The sequence below is a fragment of the Augochlora pura genome, chromosome 7, assembly GCF_028453695.1.
Source record: "Augochlora pura isolate Apur16 chromosome 7, APUR_v2.2.1, whole genome shotgun sequence".
In the NCBI taxonomy this organism is placed as follows: Eukaryota; Metazoa; Arthropoda; class Insecta; order Hymenoptera; family Halictidae; genus Augochlora; species Augochlora pura.
Window position 1 is genome coordinate 3,787,568 of NC_135778.1, and position 15,924 is coordinate 3,803,491.

Sequence of the window (15,924 nt, forward strand, 5' to 3'; positions counted from 1 at the left end):
CATTAGATGTACATAGATGATCCGTTACATAAGTTGTATCATCTTTACACTCCATCACACTTTTAATTGGTCTGTATAAAATTCACGATATGCATATGTACAATTTTCTCTATTAAAAATGATCCAAATACAATATACATAAATTCATTAAAGGAAAAACTTTAAGCTAAGTACAAAATACTCGACAGAATTCTGCATTAGAAAAGCACAATGTAGTAGATAGTCTCTAATCCGTGTGAAGCATCAGAAACTGTAAAATTATTATTTAAAGGCTTTGGCCGAATTTGAGCTTCGTCTACTACCACGGCATAGAAAAGGATATGTACTGAGTACATATGTATTAAGCACCGAGTGCGAGCGGAGAGAATCTGAAGAAAAATTGGAAATCGTGAGTGTGCCGGAAAGGAAGGCGCTTGTATCCGCGAGTGTATCGCCGGTATAAGGGCGATCTGAAGAGGAGGTTGTAGTGTGTTAGCGATTAGGACGGCGTCGACGACCTGTAGAAGACGACACCTGCTTTGCTTGAAACGGAGACCGGAGAGACACGGTGACGGCGGGGGCGGCCATACTCAAACAACCGCCGAGCGAAGTGCGCGGCACATCGTAGAAATGAGACGATAATAAAAGCATATTACATCGTTGGTAGACGACTCGGGAACGAGGTGTAACGGATGTAAGTGCCTCCATTCTAACGTGAAAGAACAAATTTACGGAGGGAAGTGAAAACGGAAGTGTGAGAAGTGCGGAAAAAAAAAAGGATAGCGGTCCGACGAATCGAGGCGCAAAGGACGGTATGAGTGCGAAGACGGACGTGAACAGGCGGGTCCTAGCGATTCAGGCCAAGAAAAAGAGGCACAAGCCGAGCAAACGGAAAGGAAAGGGAAATTCTCAGGGTGAATCGGAGACACCAGGAGCTCAATGCTCGAAGACTACATCGCAAAAAAAACAGATTTCAGATTTCTACAGCGGAAAGAGGTACCAGATTATCTTTTATTAATGTATTATTTCATTTTTCGTTGACCCCTCTTGCTGACAGTTTCTAAGTTCCGTGAATTTGACTTGTTTGTTAGTGTATTATTTTCAATTTTCGTTAACTTCTCTTGCTGGAAGTTTATAATTTAAGTAAATCTCGATTTAATAAACATAGCTGGACAGCTGAGGAAAAGGGAAATTCTCAGGGTGAATCAGAGACACCAGGAGCACAATGCTCAAAGGCCACTTCACAAGAAAAACAGATTTCAGATTTCTACCGCGGAAAGAGGTACCAGATTATCTTTTATCAATGTATTATTTCACTTTGTTGATTTTTCTTGCTGACAGTTTCTAAGTTCTGTAAATTTTATTTGTTCGTCAATGTATTATTTTCGTCGTTTGTTAACTTCCCGTGCTAGCAGTTTATAATTTAAGTAAATCTCGGTTTAATAAACATAGCTGGACAGTTGCGGAAAAGAGAAATTCTCAGGATGAATCAGACACATCAGGAGCTCAATGCTCGAAGGCACCAGTCACTCAAGAACAACAGAATTCAGATCTCTACCTCTGCAAGAGGTACCTGGTTATCTTTTATTAATGAGTTATTTCATTCTCCGTTGATTTCTTTGCTAACAATTTGTGACTTAATTGAACTTTTATGTAACAAATGTAGCTGTGAAGCTGTTTATTCATTTTCATTTGCCATTTTACAATGACAAAGTATTGTCAATAAATTATTTAGAATATGACAAGAAATATGCGAATATGTCTTTAACGATTTGTCTTAAATTCTTTTTATTACAAGATGTCATGTTTATGATTCATTCTTTTTCTAATGAAAAAGGAATTAAAATTATGAAACCAATATTTAAAGACAATGTACATTATGTTAAAGATATTTAATTAATTGAATTCATGAGAAATAATGCCTATATATTAGATTATATTTGGGAAATAATGAAAAGTCTTGTTTATTTTTTCTTATAATTTCAAAAAGTAGAAATTTAGCTAACAATCTTAGCCTCTTTTCTTTTTTGAGAATCTCCATTTCTTGTGAAATGATTGGATAGGCTTACCATAATTTTTAATATAACAAACTGAACTTCCACGTAACTTCCTGATACAAAATCTGGAACAGTAAAAAGCTGTCTTTTATCTGTCGACCATCTCTATTTTGCACTTCCTGATTGGCATTACTTTCTTTTCTGTTTCTCAAATAAATTATATAGATTGGATCCAAGCCATAGCTCAAGTAATGAAACTATAGAGGACGATGATGAGCTATATAGTAGCGAAGAGGAAGAGCAGGAAGATAGCAGTGATTACTGTAAAGGAGGATATCATCCAGTGAAAATAGGAGATTTATTCTTAAACCGTTATCATGTAACTCGTAAGCTTGGTTGGGGTCACTTTTCAACAGTTTGGCTTTGCTGGGATTTACAAGTATGTATGCTACATTTGAATAAACTATTTTTATTGTTATTAAATACACAACGGGAATGTCTTGAAATATGTTCTGCAGGATAAACGATTTGTGGCACTTAAAGTGGTGAAATCTGCATCGCATTTTACTGAAACTGCATTGGATGAAATTAAGTTATTGAAAGATGTGCGTGATATAGATCCCAGTGATCCTAAACGCAATAAAACCGTCCAGTTGCTCAATGATTTCAAGATCAGTGGCATTAATGGTCTGCATGTTTGCATGGTATTTGAAGTGCTTGGACATAATCTTCTAAAATTGATTATTAAATCCAACTATAGAGGAATTCCAAGAAATAATGTTAAACGTATCATCAGACAGGTTCTTGAAGGACTTGACTATCTCCATAACAAATGTAAGACAGATACAGAAAAAATTTGTTCCATACTTTTTTAACTTTTGTGCGAGTATGAAAAATTAAAAATTGAAACTTTAGTGTAATGCGAATTTGAAGTACTCCGTTATTATTGTTAGGAAATTTCTTTCTAAAATAATAAAATGATTTGATATTTTAAAATATCTGTTTTTTTTCAGGTAAAATTATTCATACCGATATTAAACCTGAAAATGTTCTTATTTGCGTTGATGAAGTTTACATACGAAAGTTAGCCTGTGAAGCTACCGAATTACATTCTTTAGGACTGAGATTGCCAGTATCATTAATTTCAACTGCACCAAAGGAATTCCAAGAACCTACTCCTAACTCTAAAATGTCGAAGAATAAAAAGAAAAAACTTAAAAAGAAAGCAAAACGTCAAAACGAATTATTAAAAAAACAAATGGAACAAATAGAGGAGCTTGAGGAGCAAAATAAGATGGCAAATAATACAAGAGAAAACGGAGAATTAGAAACAAATAGTCCAGATCAAGATATAAATACAGAAAGTATAGAAGATAATACTGAAAGCAAAAGTTCACCTGACATATCGGAACCGTCAGCACCTTCATTGCACATAAACGGTGTGGACAGCTTAGGCGGAGGAGAGAAAGTAGAAAATCAGTTACCTCAACAACCTGAAAAAATGGACAATGCGAACTTATGTGATATAGAAAAAAGTTGTGGAGAAGGGATGTTACCACCAGATCATGAAGATACAGATGAGTGTAGTGAAGGTAAAATGTTCAGAGAATAATTGTTAATTGCATTTCAATTATATTTTCTTACAGGTCGTAATTTACAACCACCAGACAGTAAACAATTAAAACGAGCATCTGTAGCTCCCTTAGATCCTGCCATAGTAGAATGCGATGTTGAAGTAAAAATTGCAGATCTCGGAAATGCATGTTGGGTCTATAAAAAATTTACGGACGACATCCAAACTCGTCAATACAGATCGTTAGAAGTGTTACTAGGTTCCGGGTATGATACATCTGCGGATATATGGTCTACTGCCTGTATGACGTTTGAATTAGCAACTGGTGACTATCTTTTTGAACCACATAGTGGCAAAGATTATTGCAGGTAAGAAATAACGTTATTATTTCCTTACTTCAGCCATTTCTACTATAATAACTCCTTTCTAATAATGTATTATTGTAGGGACGAAGATCACTTAGCTCATATTATCGAATTACTTGGAGAAATACCAAAACCTATTGCTCTATCTGGTAAAAATTCGAAATTGTACTTTAATAAGAAAGGCGAGTTGAAGCATATTACTGGATTAAAACCTTGGGGATTATACGAGGTGCTCACAGAAAAATATGATTGGTCACCGAGAGAAGCACGCGAGTTTGAAGAGTTCCTAACTCCGATGCTTAAATTTGATCCGAGTACGCGAGCTACAGCAGCAGAATGCCTGAAGCATCCGTGGTTGCAAATCAAAAAGTGATCGAGTTTTTTATCGTTTTACCTTTAAATTCATCAACTTCTACCATCCTGATATAATCATAAGTCGAGAGTGTGACAAGAAGCAGTAACCTGTAGGTGTCAAGTTCTTTCATAAATATATACAGTGTTTTACTTCCATGTAACGAGTGCATTGTTATTGAAAACGCACAGGATAAAATTATTTAATATTTAATATACATAAACGAATTGTAATATATATATATATACATATATATGTTATAGTATGCAAAACTATTAGGAATGTACCTTATAAAATTGTTACAATTCAGAAATATTTTTTGTTTATCTATTTTTTTTTAGTTGCTGATAAATTATTGTTTAAGTCTGTCGTTACAATATGGATAATTTCAAGTAGCGAGGGACAATAAAATTTTAATTGTAGTTAAAGAAAGAGCTTGCAACATTTCGCTAAATTACATATGTAGTTAAGGTACGCTTCTGGTTGTAACACTCTCGACAGTGGCTGCCTGTTTGTATATTTATAAATTTGTTAAATCATGTTTTCATTTAGTAATGATATCTTAAATTAAAATTTCGTAATATTTTATTATTTTACACAATCATCGTTGGATTATCCTTCGTACTTGTCACTTAATTTATCAAGTATCCCAAGAGTCATGGGACCTACTCATAATGTACTTTTTAGCAAGAGCAGACGCAATGCTACTGCTATATCGACATTAAATTTTAGTAACACATTAGTTTACGTATTACATCGATTAATTGGGATCCGTTGATGGCAGATTTTTTCATTGTGATCTCCCTTGTGCTTAATTATTGTTCAAGAAGATTTAATATTACTATTATTATGTTAATACTAATTAAAAAACAAAAAATACTCATTGCACATACGTCATAACGTGTGTCTAAGGAACTGAACCTTTGTACAAATTTAATGTATGCAGACATATGTAATGTTTAAAGAGTTGGTCGCCAGATTCTTGGTAAAATGGTTGATGCAAAATATTAATTATGATTCGGAATAAGACAGTGCATACTCCATTTGTACTAATCCAAGTCATCATAATTTAGTCTAATGAAATACCATCATACGTCATGAAATTCCAAACATTGTAAACAAGAAACTTACATTTCAAAAGAAACAGAATATTTGTAATAAAATTATTATATAATCCTATGTCTGCAGCAATATAGACACACACTGTCTAATTTCGAAGAATGATCGAAATACTGATTGTGGCACACATTTTCGATCAAGTTATTATAAGAAGTTTCATTCTATCGATAAGACATAACATAGATAATGTAAAATTAGGAGGAAATGAGAAGAGTTTCTAGATCATGATTGATACTTGGGTGTACATGAAATAATATCGTCATAAGAGAATACAAGAATATGTGATGTTAAGTTCTGCGCGACCTTTTCTTCAAACTGTTGACTGATTATTGAGCTCTCTACCGATAACCTGTCTTCTATTTTATAACGAAAGCGAAACAGTACGCTCACTGGATATTCGACGTTGCAAACATGTTTTGTACCATTGAATCCTAATTTTATGCTTCCAAACGAATGTTCTGTTTCGCTTCACCAGCCAGTTTAAGATTGTTTCTGCTGAAAGAAAATGAAAAAGAGCTGATTTATAAAATATTTCATATGAAACTAAGGTGGAGATGCATATATAAAGTATACTTACTAATAGCAGTTGCATTAAATCGACAACAAATTTCTTCCGGGTAAAAGAGGATAGTTGTCTCAGAAATGATAGATCCAAAGTAATTTCTGTTGAAAGGGTTCCAAAATCAATGTATATTTAATACAATTGTTGAAACAGAGTAGCGAGTAAGATAACATTAAAATTTCACTCTGTTCTTGTATATATCCTCATAAATAGTGCTGTCTACGGTCCTCTTAACTTGCGTTTTCTTTTACATATAGTAGTGTTGAACAGGGAGAAATTTTTTAGAGCTTGCATTGGACAGCACTATCCTAAGCAGAAAGTGCCTCTTCTACCCGTGTGCTATGATGCACAAAATTGTAATCGGAGAAATACGCAAGAACCGGTACTCTAAAAATTTAAATGATTCTTCCTTTTTTCTCTCCCACCTCTCCTCTCTCTTTTTTTCTCACTTTTTGTTTCGAATTGTATACTCTTCTAACTTTTCCTTATAACGATGCGATCCCACCGTAATTACAATTTTGGGACTGATGATGGCAGTCGTGTTGAACTTGTACAGGACACAATGGAAGTTATATATATAGTAGATATACATATTATATATATATATATATATATATATATTATATATGCCGGCATCATTTTATGAAACGCGGCCAGTGAAATCAGTAGAGGAGCGGATGACAACACAAGAGCGCAGAATGATCGCTGAAACTGAAAGGAAAGAAAACAAGAACGCTTTTGAATATGTCTCGAGCTTTCGCCTGACCGTCCTTATCGCTAAATCCATTTACCATCATTGCACGATTGTACGTCAACAATAATTTACACTCTTGAGGTGAATGTATAATAGAATGTTACTTGTTATCAACGAACGAAGGGACATCGTGTTAATAGTGGCGAATAGCGATTACCGATTATTGGAACAACGATTATGGTTGTACGACACAAATAATCGATCAATCTTGTTCAGTGGTATATTAACGGATTCCACGGAGGCACAATTTCATTACGTAGTCGTAACCTGACATTAACGATTATGCATACCGACGATTTATAAATACATATATGTGTATGTATATATGTATATACAGTGTGTCTTTGAACTGGTAAACTCTAAAGCTTCTGAAGCAATATGGAAAAATAAGTTAAGGATTAACAGGACATTTTTTATTTTACCTGTACTTTTGCATGAATTGATGTTACAAATTTTACTCTTTCACTTATAATTATTAGAAACGCCAAATAATGAGTAGAACCACAGATCAACATTGAAATTGAACATTTTTTTAATATGAAAGGAGTTAAGAAATAGTGAAATCACAGGATACTTGGTAACACCCTGTATATACTTTTATATATAATAGATATGTATATGTGTGTGTGTGTGTGTGTGTGTACGGGGTGTAGCAGACGGGAGAAAATTTGAATCGATTTCATTTGTTATATGGTAGAGAATTATCTTTTAAAATTTGTATTACATATTGTCATACATCCTGTGTATGTACATACATATATACATATAAATTAAATCGAACGACAATTTATGTAGGTGTGATCCGCTGCTTGGCATTAGGATAGTTAGGATGAAATTAACAGTAAAAATGTGTATAGCTTAATGTACGAGAGACTCCTTACTTTTGTTTATCTCCACCTACCCTCTACCATCTCTGGTGTATGAGTAAATAATTGTATTCATATACAGTAAAATTCGAAGGCTCGACGTGCGTTTTCTCTGTTTGATGAGCGACGATGTTTCTGATGGTCTATAGAATAAGGACATCAAATGGAGGTCAATTCAATTTCGAGAGAGAGAGAGAGAGAAAAAAAGAGAGAGCACGGTTTATTGTAGGGACCTAAATTCGAATCCAGTTAAGAGATTAATATTTTAATCGATGGAACTACTTATACGCTCTGCAGAAGTATTATAATTTCGATGTAATTTGTGAATTATACGTAGCTAATCGAAGCTCGAAGACACATAGGATGAGTGTCGTTCTCAGATTAAGTTGAACCCGAATCATCGAATAGTCTGTCGCTTTTTTCTCGACTGATCCATTGTCCCCTGAATATACTCATAACAGTAATAGCACTCAAGAGAACAAATGTAAAAGTGACAGTCGAATTTAGAGATTGCGGGGTTCTGCGATAATTTCTTTTGTAATATTAACAGACTATAAAGAAAACAGATGACATTCAGCCAGTTCAGAGAAGGAATCCTCTGAGCATTTGCTAAGGGCTAATAAAAAAACAAAATGGGCAGGAAACAGTTTCAAACGAACACCAAATTATATTATGTAAGTTGTGGCGTGTGCAACACGTGTCTATGAGGTAATGTACATATTGAAAGGTATATTGGGGGGTTTTACACGTTTTTAGACCGGAGTGTCTGCATTAAAAGTCGGCAATTTAGAAGAATGTGGAGGAGGAAATTCGGCTCCAATAGATTATATACGCCGTGTAACGATAGAGTCTATAATTCATTGGAGCTACTCTATAATAAATCAACGGGATCGGATGTATAATCTAATCTTATTGATTGTTACATAGTCATACTGGTCGTAGCATTATAGCGATCATTTAACTCTGCATGCTTAGCCAATTGCTCGATGTTGTACATATACACACACCATGTACTGTACTGAGCATTAATAACAGTATAACTATTATCGATAAGAGCGTGTCTAGGCGCTCTTAATACGTGATCATTTTTAGGAGTTTATTGGACGGCAATTCAATGCGCAAATGACCATTCGCGTAGAGGATAATATGTAATTTAAATTGACTGGAGCATCGATGAACGGGAGGCAAGTGTGTTCTAATGTGCTTATAGACAATACTTCAATAGTAGTAAAAAGGGTAAAATAACGTTCTTCAGTATATTAGCGGTTTGACTAAAAGATAGAATTTAAATTGCAACTGTCAGTAATGAAAGAGATATGCTTTTACTTAAACAGTTATGGATACGAAAGATTAGTAACTCTACCCTTGTAAAGAAAATTCGGAATTCAGTTTTGTAAGTTTCAAAATAGAAAACTTACAAGACATTGTAATTTATAAAGAAAAGCGTGCCTCGTGCTCCAGTCATTCGATGTACGATTAAACGAGGCATAAAAGGAGATCGTAGGACATAATAAAAGTAGCGATAACGAGTCGAACAAATAAACGGATTTGATGTTTTAGACGCTGCCTCCGTTATGTGCTCTGCCGCAGAAAAATAAGATAACAGACCCACTTACCCACCTCCTGAGATCGGTATATATCAAAAATAAATTCACACAAAAATGAAATAACGTGTATTTTCTTTTTTTCCCTTCTTGCACTTATCATTACTTTCAAATTTGGCAAAAAAATGTTCTGTTTTGCAATTAATCGTTTATTATACAAACTATATATTCTTATTGTCTATGTGTGTATCATTGATGTTATTGTACATATTTAGAATACTTTAAAAAGAGCATGGACAAAAGCATTCCGTTCTAGTTACTTTTCATTTTGATGCTATATAATTATATTTAATTGTGTTAACGAAAATTTCTACTCTTCTGCCTTCATTTTCTTTGAATGAATGATTTAAACAAGTTACATACTTTTGTCTTTGTCTTTAGAAGAAGAAAGTTATTTTTTTAGAATTATTTAAAAAAATAATATTAAAAGAAAAAACACTTTGTGTTATAAAGTACTAATGCCGTGCATTAAATGTATTATTCATACAATATATACAATATAATAGGATATTTGCAAGTCTTATAGATAATAGTTAAAACAGTGAAATAAAATTTAGAATTAAATTGCATTTTAATCATGAAATAAGAAGTTGTTTAAAAATGAAAATTATTAAATACTATTATTAAAAGTGGTCTTGGCAAATATCTTATTATAATACAACTCTGTGTACAAATATGTACTTAGACTAAAAATAATTTCAATTTTATAATACTAACGAATGTAGATCATTTTTATAAATTTGAAAATTAAATATTACTTCTATAAAAGTAAACTGTATCACTTGTTATAATCTTTTAAGTTTTTAGTGCCATACGAGTTCTATATTTTATACAAATATTTATTTCGCATGATATGCAGCATAACTAGCATATAAAAATTAATATATGTATATAAGTAATATATTTATACATTACTTTTGTGCAGAAGTTAGAATTGTTTTGAGAATATCACATGTTTCTCCATTTCGGTATATTACTAATTAGCTCTAATAAACTAAAAAGGAACTTAAATTTATAATAACATGTAGGGGCTTGTTTATCATTCACGAATGTCACATTAATAATGTTGGACTAACTTCAATATGTAATATAATCATTTTATACAGCACTTACGTTTTGATCTACGGATTCAATTAATAATCAGACCAATCCTCATCTTCTCTGTAAATTAATTATAAATTTATTATTTATTCAAATGTTTAATCGTATTTAAACTATAGCCCCTCACCAATAAATAAGCCCTGAGAGCAAAGCCAATACTTTAAACACCAAACAAGTTTCGTCAGAGAAATTTTACGATCACATAACAATTTTAAGCAATTTACTGAAGCCAACAGATTTTTTACTGATATTTTAATATTTTATCATATACTATGTCAATTATTGATTCAAATTAATGTAAATTGAGAAAGTTGAACAAACCCTGCTTGCGATTATAAAAAAATATTTTTTCTAAATTATAGTGAACATAAATAACATTATCAATAAATGCTTAGATACATTCACATATAAGCGCAGCATTGGTAGCATATTTAGCATACCACACAGTTATTTATTAAATACTTAATATAGACCCATGACTTGGACGTCCTTTGTTTTGTTTTCCATGAATCTGAGTTCTACTTTCTCCAGATAAATTTATATTTAATTGTGCTGTTGATGCAGTAGTTACATCATCATCAGATTCCATAGGACTTATTCGGATAGCTTGATACCACTGATTTGTTAGATCTGTCATTTGTGATTTACAATCTTTCAGTTCTTGCTGGGTAAACCTTCTTGTAAAGAAAGGAATAAAGAATTTTAAATCCCATCTTGCAAAACCACGAATTCGTGATTGAAGGAACGATACTTCAATCTCTTCTTCTGTGAGTTCTGATAGATGCTCAGAATCTATTGTTTGGCCCTAAAATAAAAGTGTAACATTTATTTATAATCTAGTACACATTTATTTATTGCATATACGTAAGTATCTATAAACTTACCCATTCTCTAGTTTTACTCAAAGACACTTCTTTATCCTTCCTCTTTCTTCTACTGTTACTCTTTTGCTTTTTCTCAGCCCTCATAAACTTTAACAGTGGCATGGTTGAACCACCAAAAATTAATGTTGTAAATAACACAATAATTAACGTAGTTGTAATAATCACATGTCGGGTTTCATCACTAAAATCCAAATGGAGTGACAAAGCATAAGAAATAGCACCTCGCAAGCCACTAAACCACATTATAAACATCATTTTCCTTGTGATCTGATGCTCTCGAAAACGGTTAACAAGAAGAGCTAAAGGAAAGATGTTTGCAGCTCTACCAATGAGACAGAGGATTATGGACCATACAACTAATGCAGGTTCAACCTACGAATAAGATACAATGATTGCATTAATGTAACAAAAAAAATAACGAAAATAATATTAAATAGAGAATATTTTACTCGATGTCTAAAGCTGAACAAAGCTAGACCCAAATAAGCAAATACACAAGTTTCAGCAATAAACGCCAGTGTTCTCATGGTTTGCTGCATTGTGATTTGAGTCACAGTTGATAAGTTAAAGTGAGTATAATGCGACATTACAATCCCGTTAAATAAAATTGCCATAATACCTGAAACAAAAATTGATAATTTACTTATATTACAGTGTAGTAATAGTAAATTTAAATATTAAAAATCTTACCAGATAATTGGATGCCTTCTGCCAATACATATGGTGCATAGGTAAATACCAACATAAGTCCAAACTCAAGGGAAGGATTTTTTCTAAGATCCACATGTTTGAGTAACAATGCACTTATAAGAGCAAAAACAACTCCAATACCCGCAGAAGCAAAAAACATGAGACAAAATCTATTTAAGCCAAGAATAATGGCTTCACTAGTAGTTGACGCATTATTAGATTCTAATACAGAGGTGGTTAATACAATAGAAATTGCATCATTTAGGATAGATTCTCCAAAAACTAACATGTTTAATACTGGATCTACATCTAAAGCATGAAATATAGCTACCGTAGCAACAGGATCTACTGCAGATATTAGAGATCCGAATGCAAAACTTTCAACAAAACTAAGTTTATATGCTACTTGAGCTAATCCTAATAGATATATTCCAGCACCGATAACAAATGCTGATATCGCTGTACCAAAAATAGCAAAAACTAAGATACTGCCAATGTTCTGAAAAAAATTTCCTTTGTGCAAATTATACCCCGATTCAAATATGATAGGTGGTAGAAGTACAAGGAAAAAAGCAGTTGGAGAGAAGGCTTCTTCCTTTCTCCAATTAGCTATATTCTGATTTGACATAAGATTTATGATCATACCGATGGCTCCTCCTAAGAAAACAATTACTACAGACTCTGGTAAATATTGAAAATTTGTTTGCAGCATCAAGTGTATAAGTAAAATGCCTAAGGCTAACACACAGAGAACAAAAAATATGGACATAGAACTATTGTGTTCTTCTTCTGCAGATCCCTTATCGGGTAATACTGGTTCTGCCGGAGTAATAGTTGTAGTACTCGCATTTGTTGCATTGCTAATATCTGGACTTTGTGACGAAAGCACAAAATCTGATACAGTGCTTCCATTTTTGTCAATGATATTATTTATTGTAACAGTATTAACTTTTTCGGTAGTTTCATTATTAACGTCGTGATCCAATCGAATTGTACTTGTAGATACAATTTGAGATTTAGTATCTGCAACATTTGGTACAGAGGTACTTATATTCACATTGTTATTGACAGATGTTTCAGATGCATGCGTTTCTACTAATGTGCTGCTGTTCAAGTGTGTCTGCGTTATATTTTGCAGCGTATTAGTCTTATTGTCCAATGTGATATTTTCGTGTTTGAGGTTAGACGTTTCCTCGGCATTTAACACAGCAATAAACGCACCAAAAACGAAGATTGTGTAAATGATAAAATTTGTACATAAAAGTTTATTATTTGAATATAAATTCATTTTAAAATATCTTTTACATTATTCACGATACTTAGACACACATTTCTCCCGAATGTACTCCTAGCCTTACAATTTGACAGTGCACAGCTGATCATATAGAATGTATGAACATATGTACTTATTGCGATATCTCGCTTTGCGTTTACGTCAGCAATGCGACATGGGTTCGGCTGTAAAAAAAAAACTATTCCATATACATATATACCTATATTGTATATATTTTTTAATTTAATTCAGACCTCTAAACTTATATTACTATACTGCAAGTAATAAAACTAAAATTATTATAAGACAAATAATATATATTTATAGTGAAGTACGCTATATTATACACATATTGTACATCAAAATTTTGGTTTCCACCAAAAAATCAAAATTACATTAGAACTTATTGTATTTAATTATTAATATTTAATTAATATTTTTTGCAACAGGGGGTTCACTATCATAACTGGTAGGTAAACCAGATCGACCAATACCCGCTGAATGCGCTTCATCTTTTCCCAATCTTTGTTCAACACCTTTCCAAGATCTACTGTTCAAAAATTCTGCTCCTGCTTTTCCAATTGCAACAATCCCTAATTCAATCAAAATAATGTTATTGGAGAAATATTCATTGGCAAATTGTATTTATAAGACTAAAATACCTGGATCTTTTATTGCCAGTGCATTCATCTTATCTGAACATGGAACATTTTCATTACAATTTCTAAGTTCACCAGTAATTAAAGAAGTATCTGCATCTGTTGACGATGTAAAATCAACATAATGCATTCCTCCTGGTAAAATTTGTCGAAAATCCATACAAAACTCTGTATATGATTCTCTTGAGCTATTAAATGCTAGTTCAACCTCATAGGGCATAAGTATCGGTTTTAAAAACTCTCGAGAATCGAACATTTCATTTTCAGGACATGTTATCATGACAAAAACATCAATCTGTAAATATGCATATGTAAAAATATTACTACTGTTTTGGATAAAAATTCATAAAATGTAATTTACATACCTCTGGAAAATTTGCAAGTTTCATTGGATTAATTTTACCTACACTGAGAATATAACATTTTTTATTCTTATTTTTAAGAATATTTTTAACCATTGTTAACGTCTCCAAATAATATTTAATTCCTAGCGTGGCTACAATTATACCAACAACTTTAGCATCTTTTAATTTTTCAACCAAAAATCTTCTTCTTTTTAACCATGGAGTATTTAAAGCTTGGGATTCAATAATATTATTATCTTCAAAATAATACCATTTCTTTACAGGGATTGTTACTGCTAATGTAGTAAATGTTTTTTCACCACTCCCAAGATAAAATGCCTCATACTCCCTTATATTGCAACCTCCTTCTAAATTAAAACTTCTACCTAAGACCACTACAGAAGAATTATTTTTAACGTCTGTGTATTCTACATTGGAACTGCAATTTAAAGAAGTGAAGATTAAATTTTCATAAAGTGGACGTAATATACTTTGTACACTTTCTGTAATTAAAAAACATTTATAAAAACACCTATGTAAATTTAATATGCTAATGTTTTCCTAATAATATAAAACTTACCAATTTTATGTGCATAAGCAACATCATAAAAGAATAACAGTTTTTTACATTTATCTTCAAAATTAAATTTAAATTTGTTAATAACTTCTGTTACATTAATTTCTTTTTTTGGCAAAACATGGAACACTGGCAATCTCACAGTGGGATTTAAACAAGCATGACCAAAATGTATGATACCATCTGCATCGATATGTTGAGCTGTTATTTCATCAATGCAACAACTACCACAAGTAGTATCTCCCAAAATGTACACTTTCTTATTGATACGATTCTCCAAATTTAATGCAATTTTTACAGAATCATGTAAAAGGCTATCAGGAAATTGTAAACAAATCTGAAAGTATTTTATACTCGTCGAATTAAACGTTTTCTACATACTAGATATGCATTTATTTAATGTAAGATATCACATTCTACTTCTAAGCATTAGTAAATAAAAATATTACGGTAAACACGTTTAACCTTCACAACAAGATTTTTTTTTTAAATATTATTTAGGAAATAGAATAGATGTGGAAATAAAATGTTTCATTACAATTCAATCTTACAATTCTAAGTGATAAAATAGTCACTTTATAGATAAATCATTCGAACCTTATTTAAATTACAAGCATCAATCCATTTACAGCATTTTTCCACTTCGTAAGGGTCATCTTCAGTACCATCATTTATTTCACGTTGGGTAATTTTTACAGTCACTTCTGGTATCATTTTGTCTCATGCACTAAATTTTACACATAACAAAAATTATTTACAAACAGGTACATTTATACGTGTGATGAATACGCCAGTGTACTGTACACACATGCAATTACAAGAGGTCACTAGAAATCACGCAGCATGTCGCCGAGATGTCTACATATACATATAAACTATATGACACACACATGCTGCTCTCATTGTTACAGTATCCGAAAAAATAATAAAAATTCTGAAACATCATCGACTTTGGCAATTTTTGCATGAATATTTTTTTAAATTACTAAATAATCCTTCTTGGAACATGAATTTTTTTATTTACATTTTTTTACCGCATTGATTTACTTTACAATATGCAACATTTCAACTTACCTTTAAAATATTTGTTTCTAATATTATATTGAAAAATTATAAAAGTGGATGATATATACTTTAGTAAATGTAACACATTTAAAACTGGTTTTCGATATTTTTTCGATATATATATATAAATAAATTCTTTTTCAATCTACATGCACTAATA

The 15,924-nt window shown here is 32.1% G+C and overlaps 3 protein-coding genes across 4 annotated transcripts; 1 reads left to right on the forward strand and 2 right to left on the reverse strand.

Annotated features, from left to right (window-relative positions):
• The first annotated feature begins 85 nt into the window (after positions 1-85).
• Positions 86-9,059, forward strand: Srpk (SR splicing factor protein kinase). 2 transcript variants are annotated; one of them, XM_078187987.1, is made up of 8 exons: positions 87-975; positions 1,148-1,261; positions 1,432-1,548; positions 2,202-2,415; positions 2,495-2,810; positions 2,990-3,568; positions 3,623-3,917; positions 3,996-9,059. In XM_078187987.1, the coding sequence occupies exons 1-8, from the start codon at positions 794-796 to the stop codon at positions 4,285-4,287; spliced, it is 2,109 nt and encodes a 702-aa protein (XP_078044113.1). In that variant the 5' UTR covers positions 87-793; the 3' UTR covers positions 4,288-9,059. The 2 variants fall into 2 exon arrangements, with proteins under 2 accessions (XP_078044114.1, XP_078044113.1); XM_078187988.1 differs by lacking the exons at positions 1,148-1,261; positions 1,432-1,548 and having other exon boundaries at positions 86-975.
• A 156-nt stretch (positions 9,060-9,215) lies between these two features.
• On the reverse strand, positions 9,216-13,287 carry Nhe1 (Na[+]/H[+] hydrogen exchanger 1). The gene is made up of 5 exons (XM_078187986.1): positions 11,847-13,287; positions 11,606-11,775; positions 11,157-11,528; positions 10,746-11,077; positions 9,216-10,332 (listed from the first exon to the last, which is right to left on the reverse strand). The coding sequence occupies exons 1-5, from the start codon at positions 13,132-13,134 to the stop codon at positions 10,305-10,307; spliced, it is 2,190 nt and encodes a 729-aa protein (XP_078044112.1). The 5' UTR covers positions 13,135-13,287; the 3' UTR covers positions 9,216-10,304.
• A 128-nt stretch (positions 13,288-13,415) lies between these two features.
• Positions 13,416-15,651, reverse strand: Dph2 (Diphthamide biosynthesis 2). The gene is made up of 5 exons (XM_078187992.1): positions 15,297-15,651; positions 14,703-15,036; positions 14,144-14,625; positions 13,782-14,073; positions 13,416-13,712 (listed from the first exon to the last, which is right to left on the reverse strand). Exons 1-5 carry the CDS (start codon positions 15,411-15,413, stop codon positions 13,546-13,548), a joined length of 1,392 nt encoding a protein of 463 aa, XP_078044118.1. The 5' UTR covers positions 15,414-15,651; the 3' UTR covers positions 13,416-13,545.
• Between the last annotated feature and the right edge of the window lie 273 nt (positions 15,652-15,924).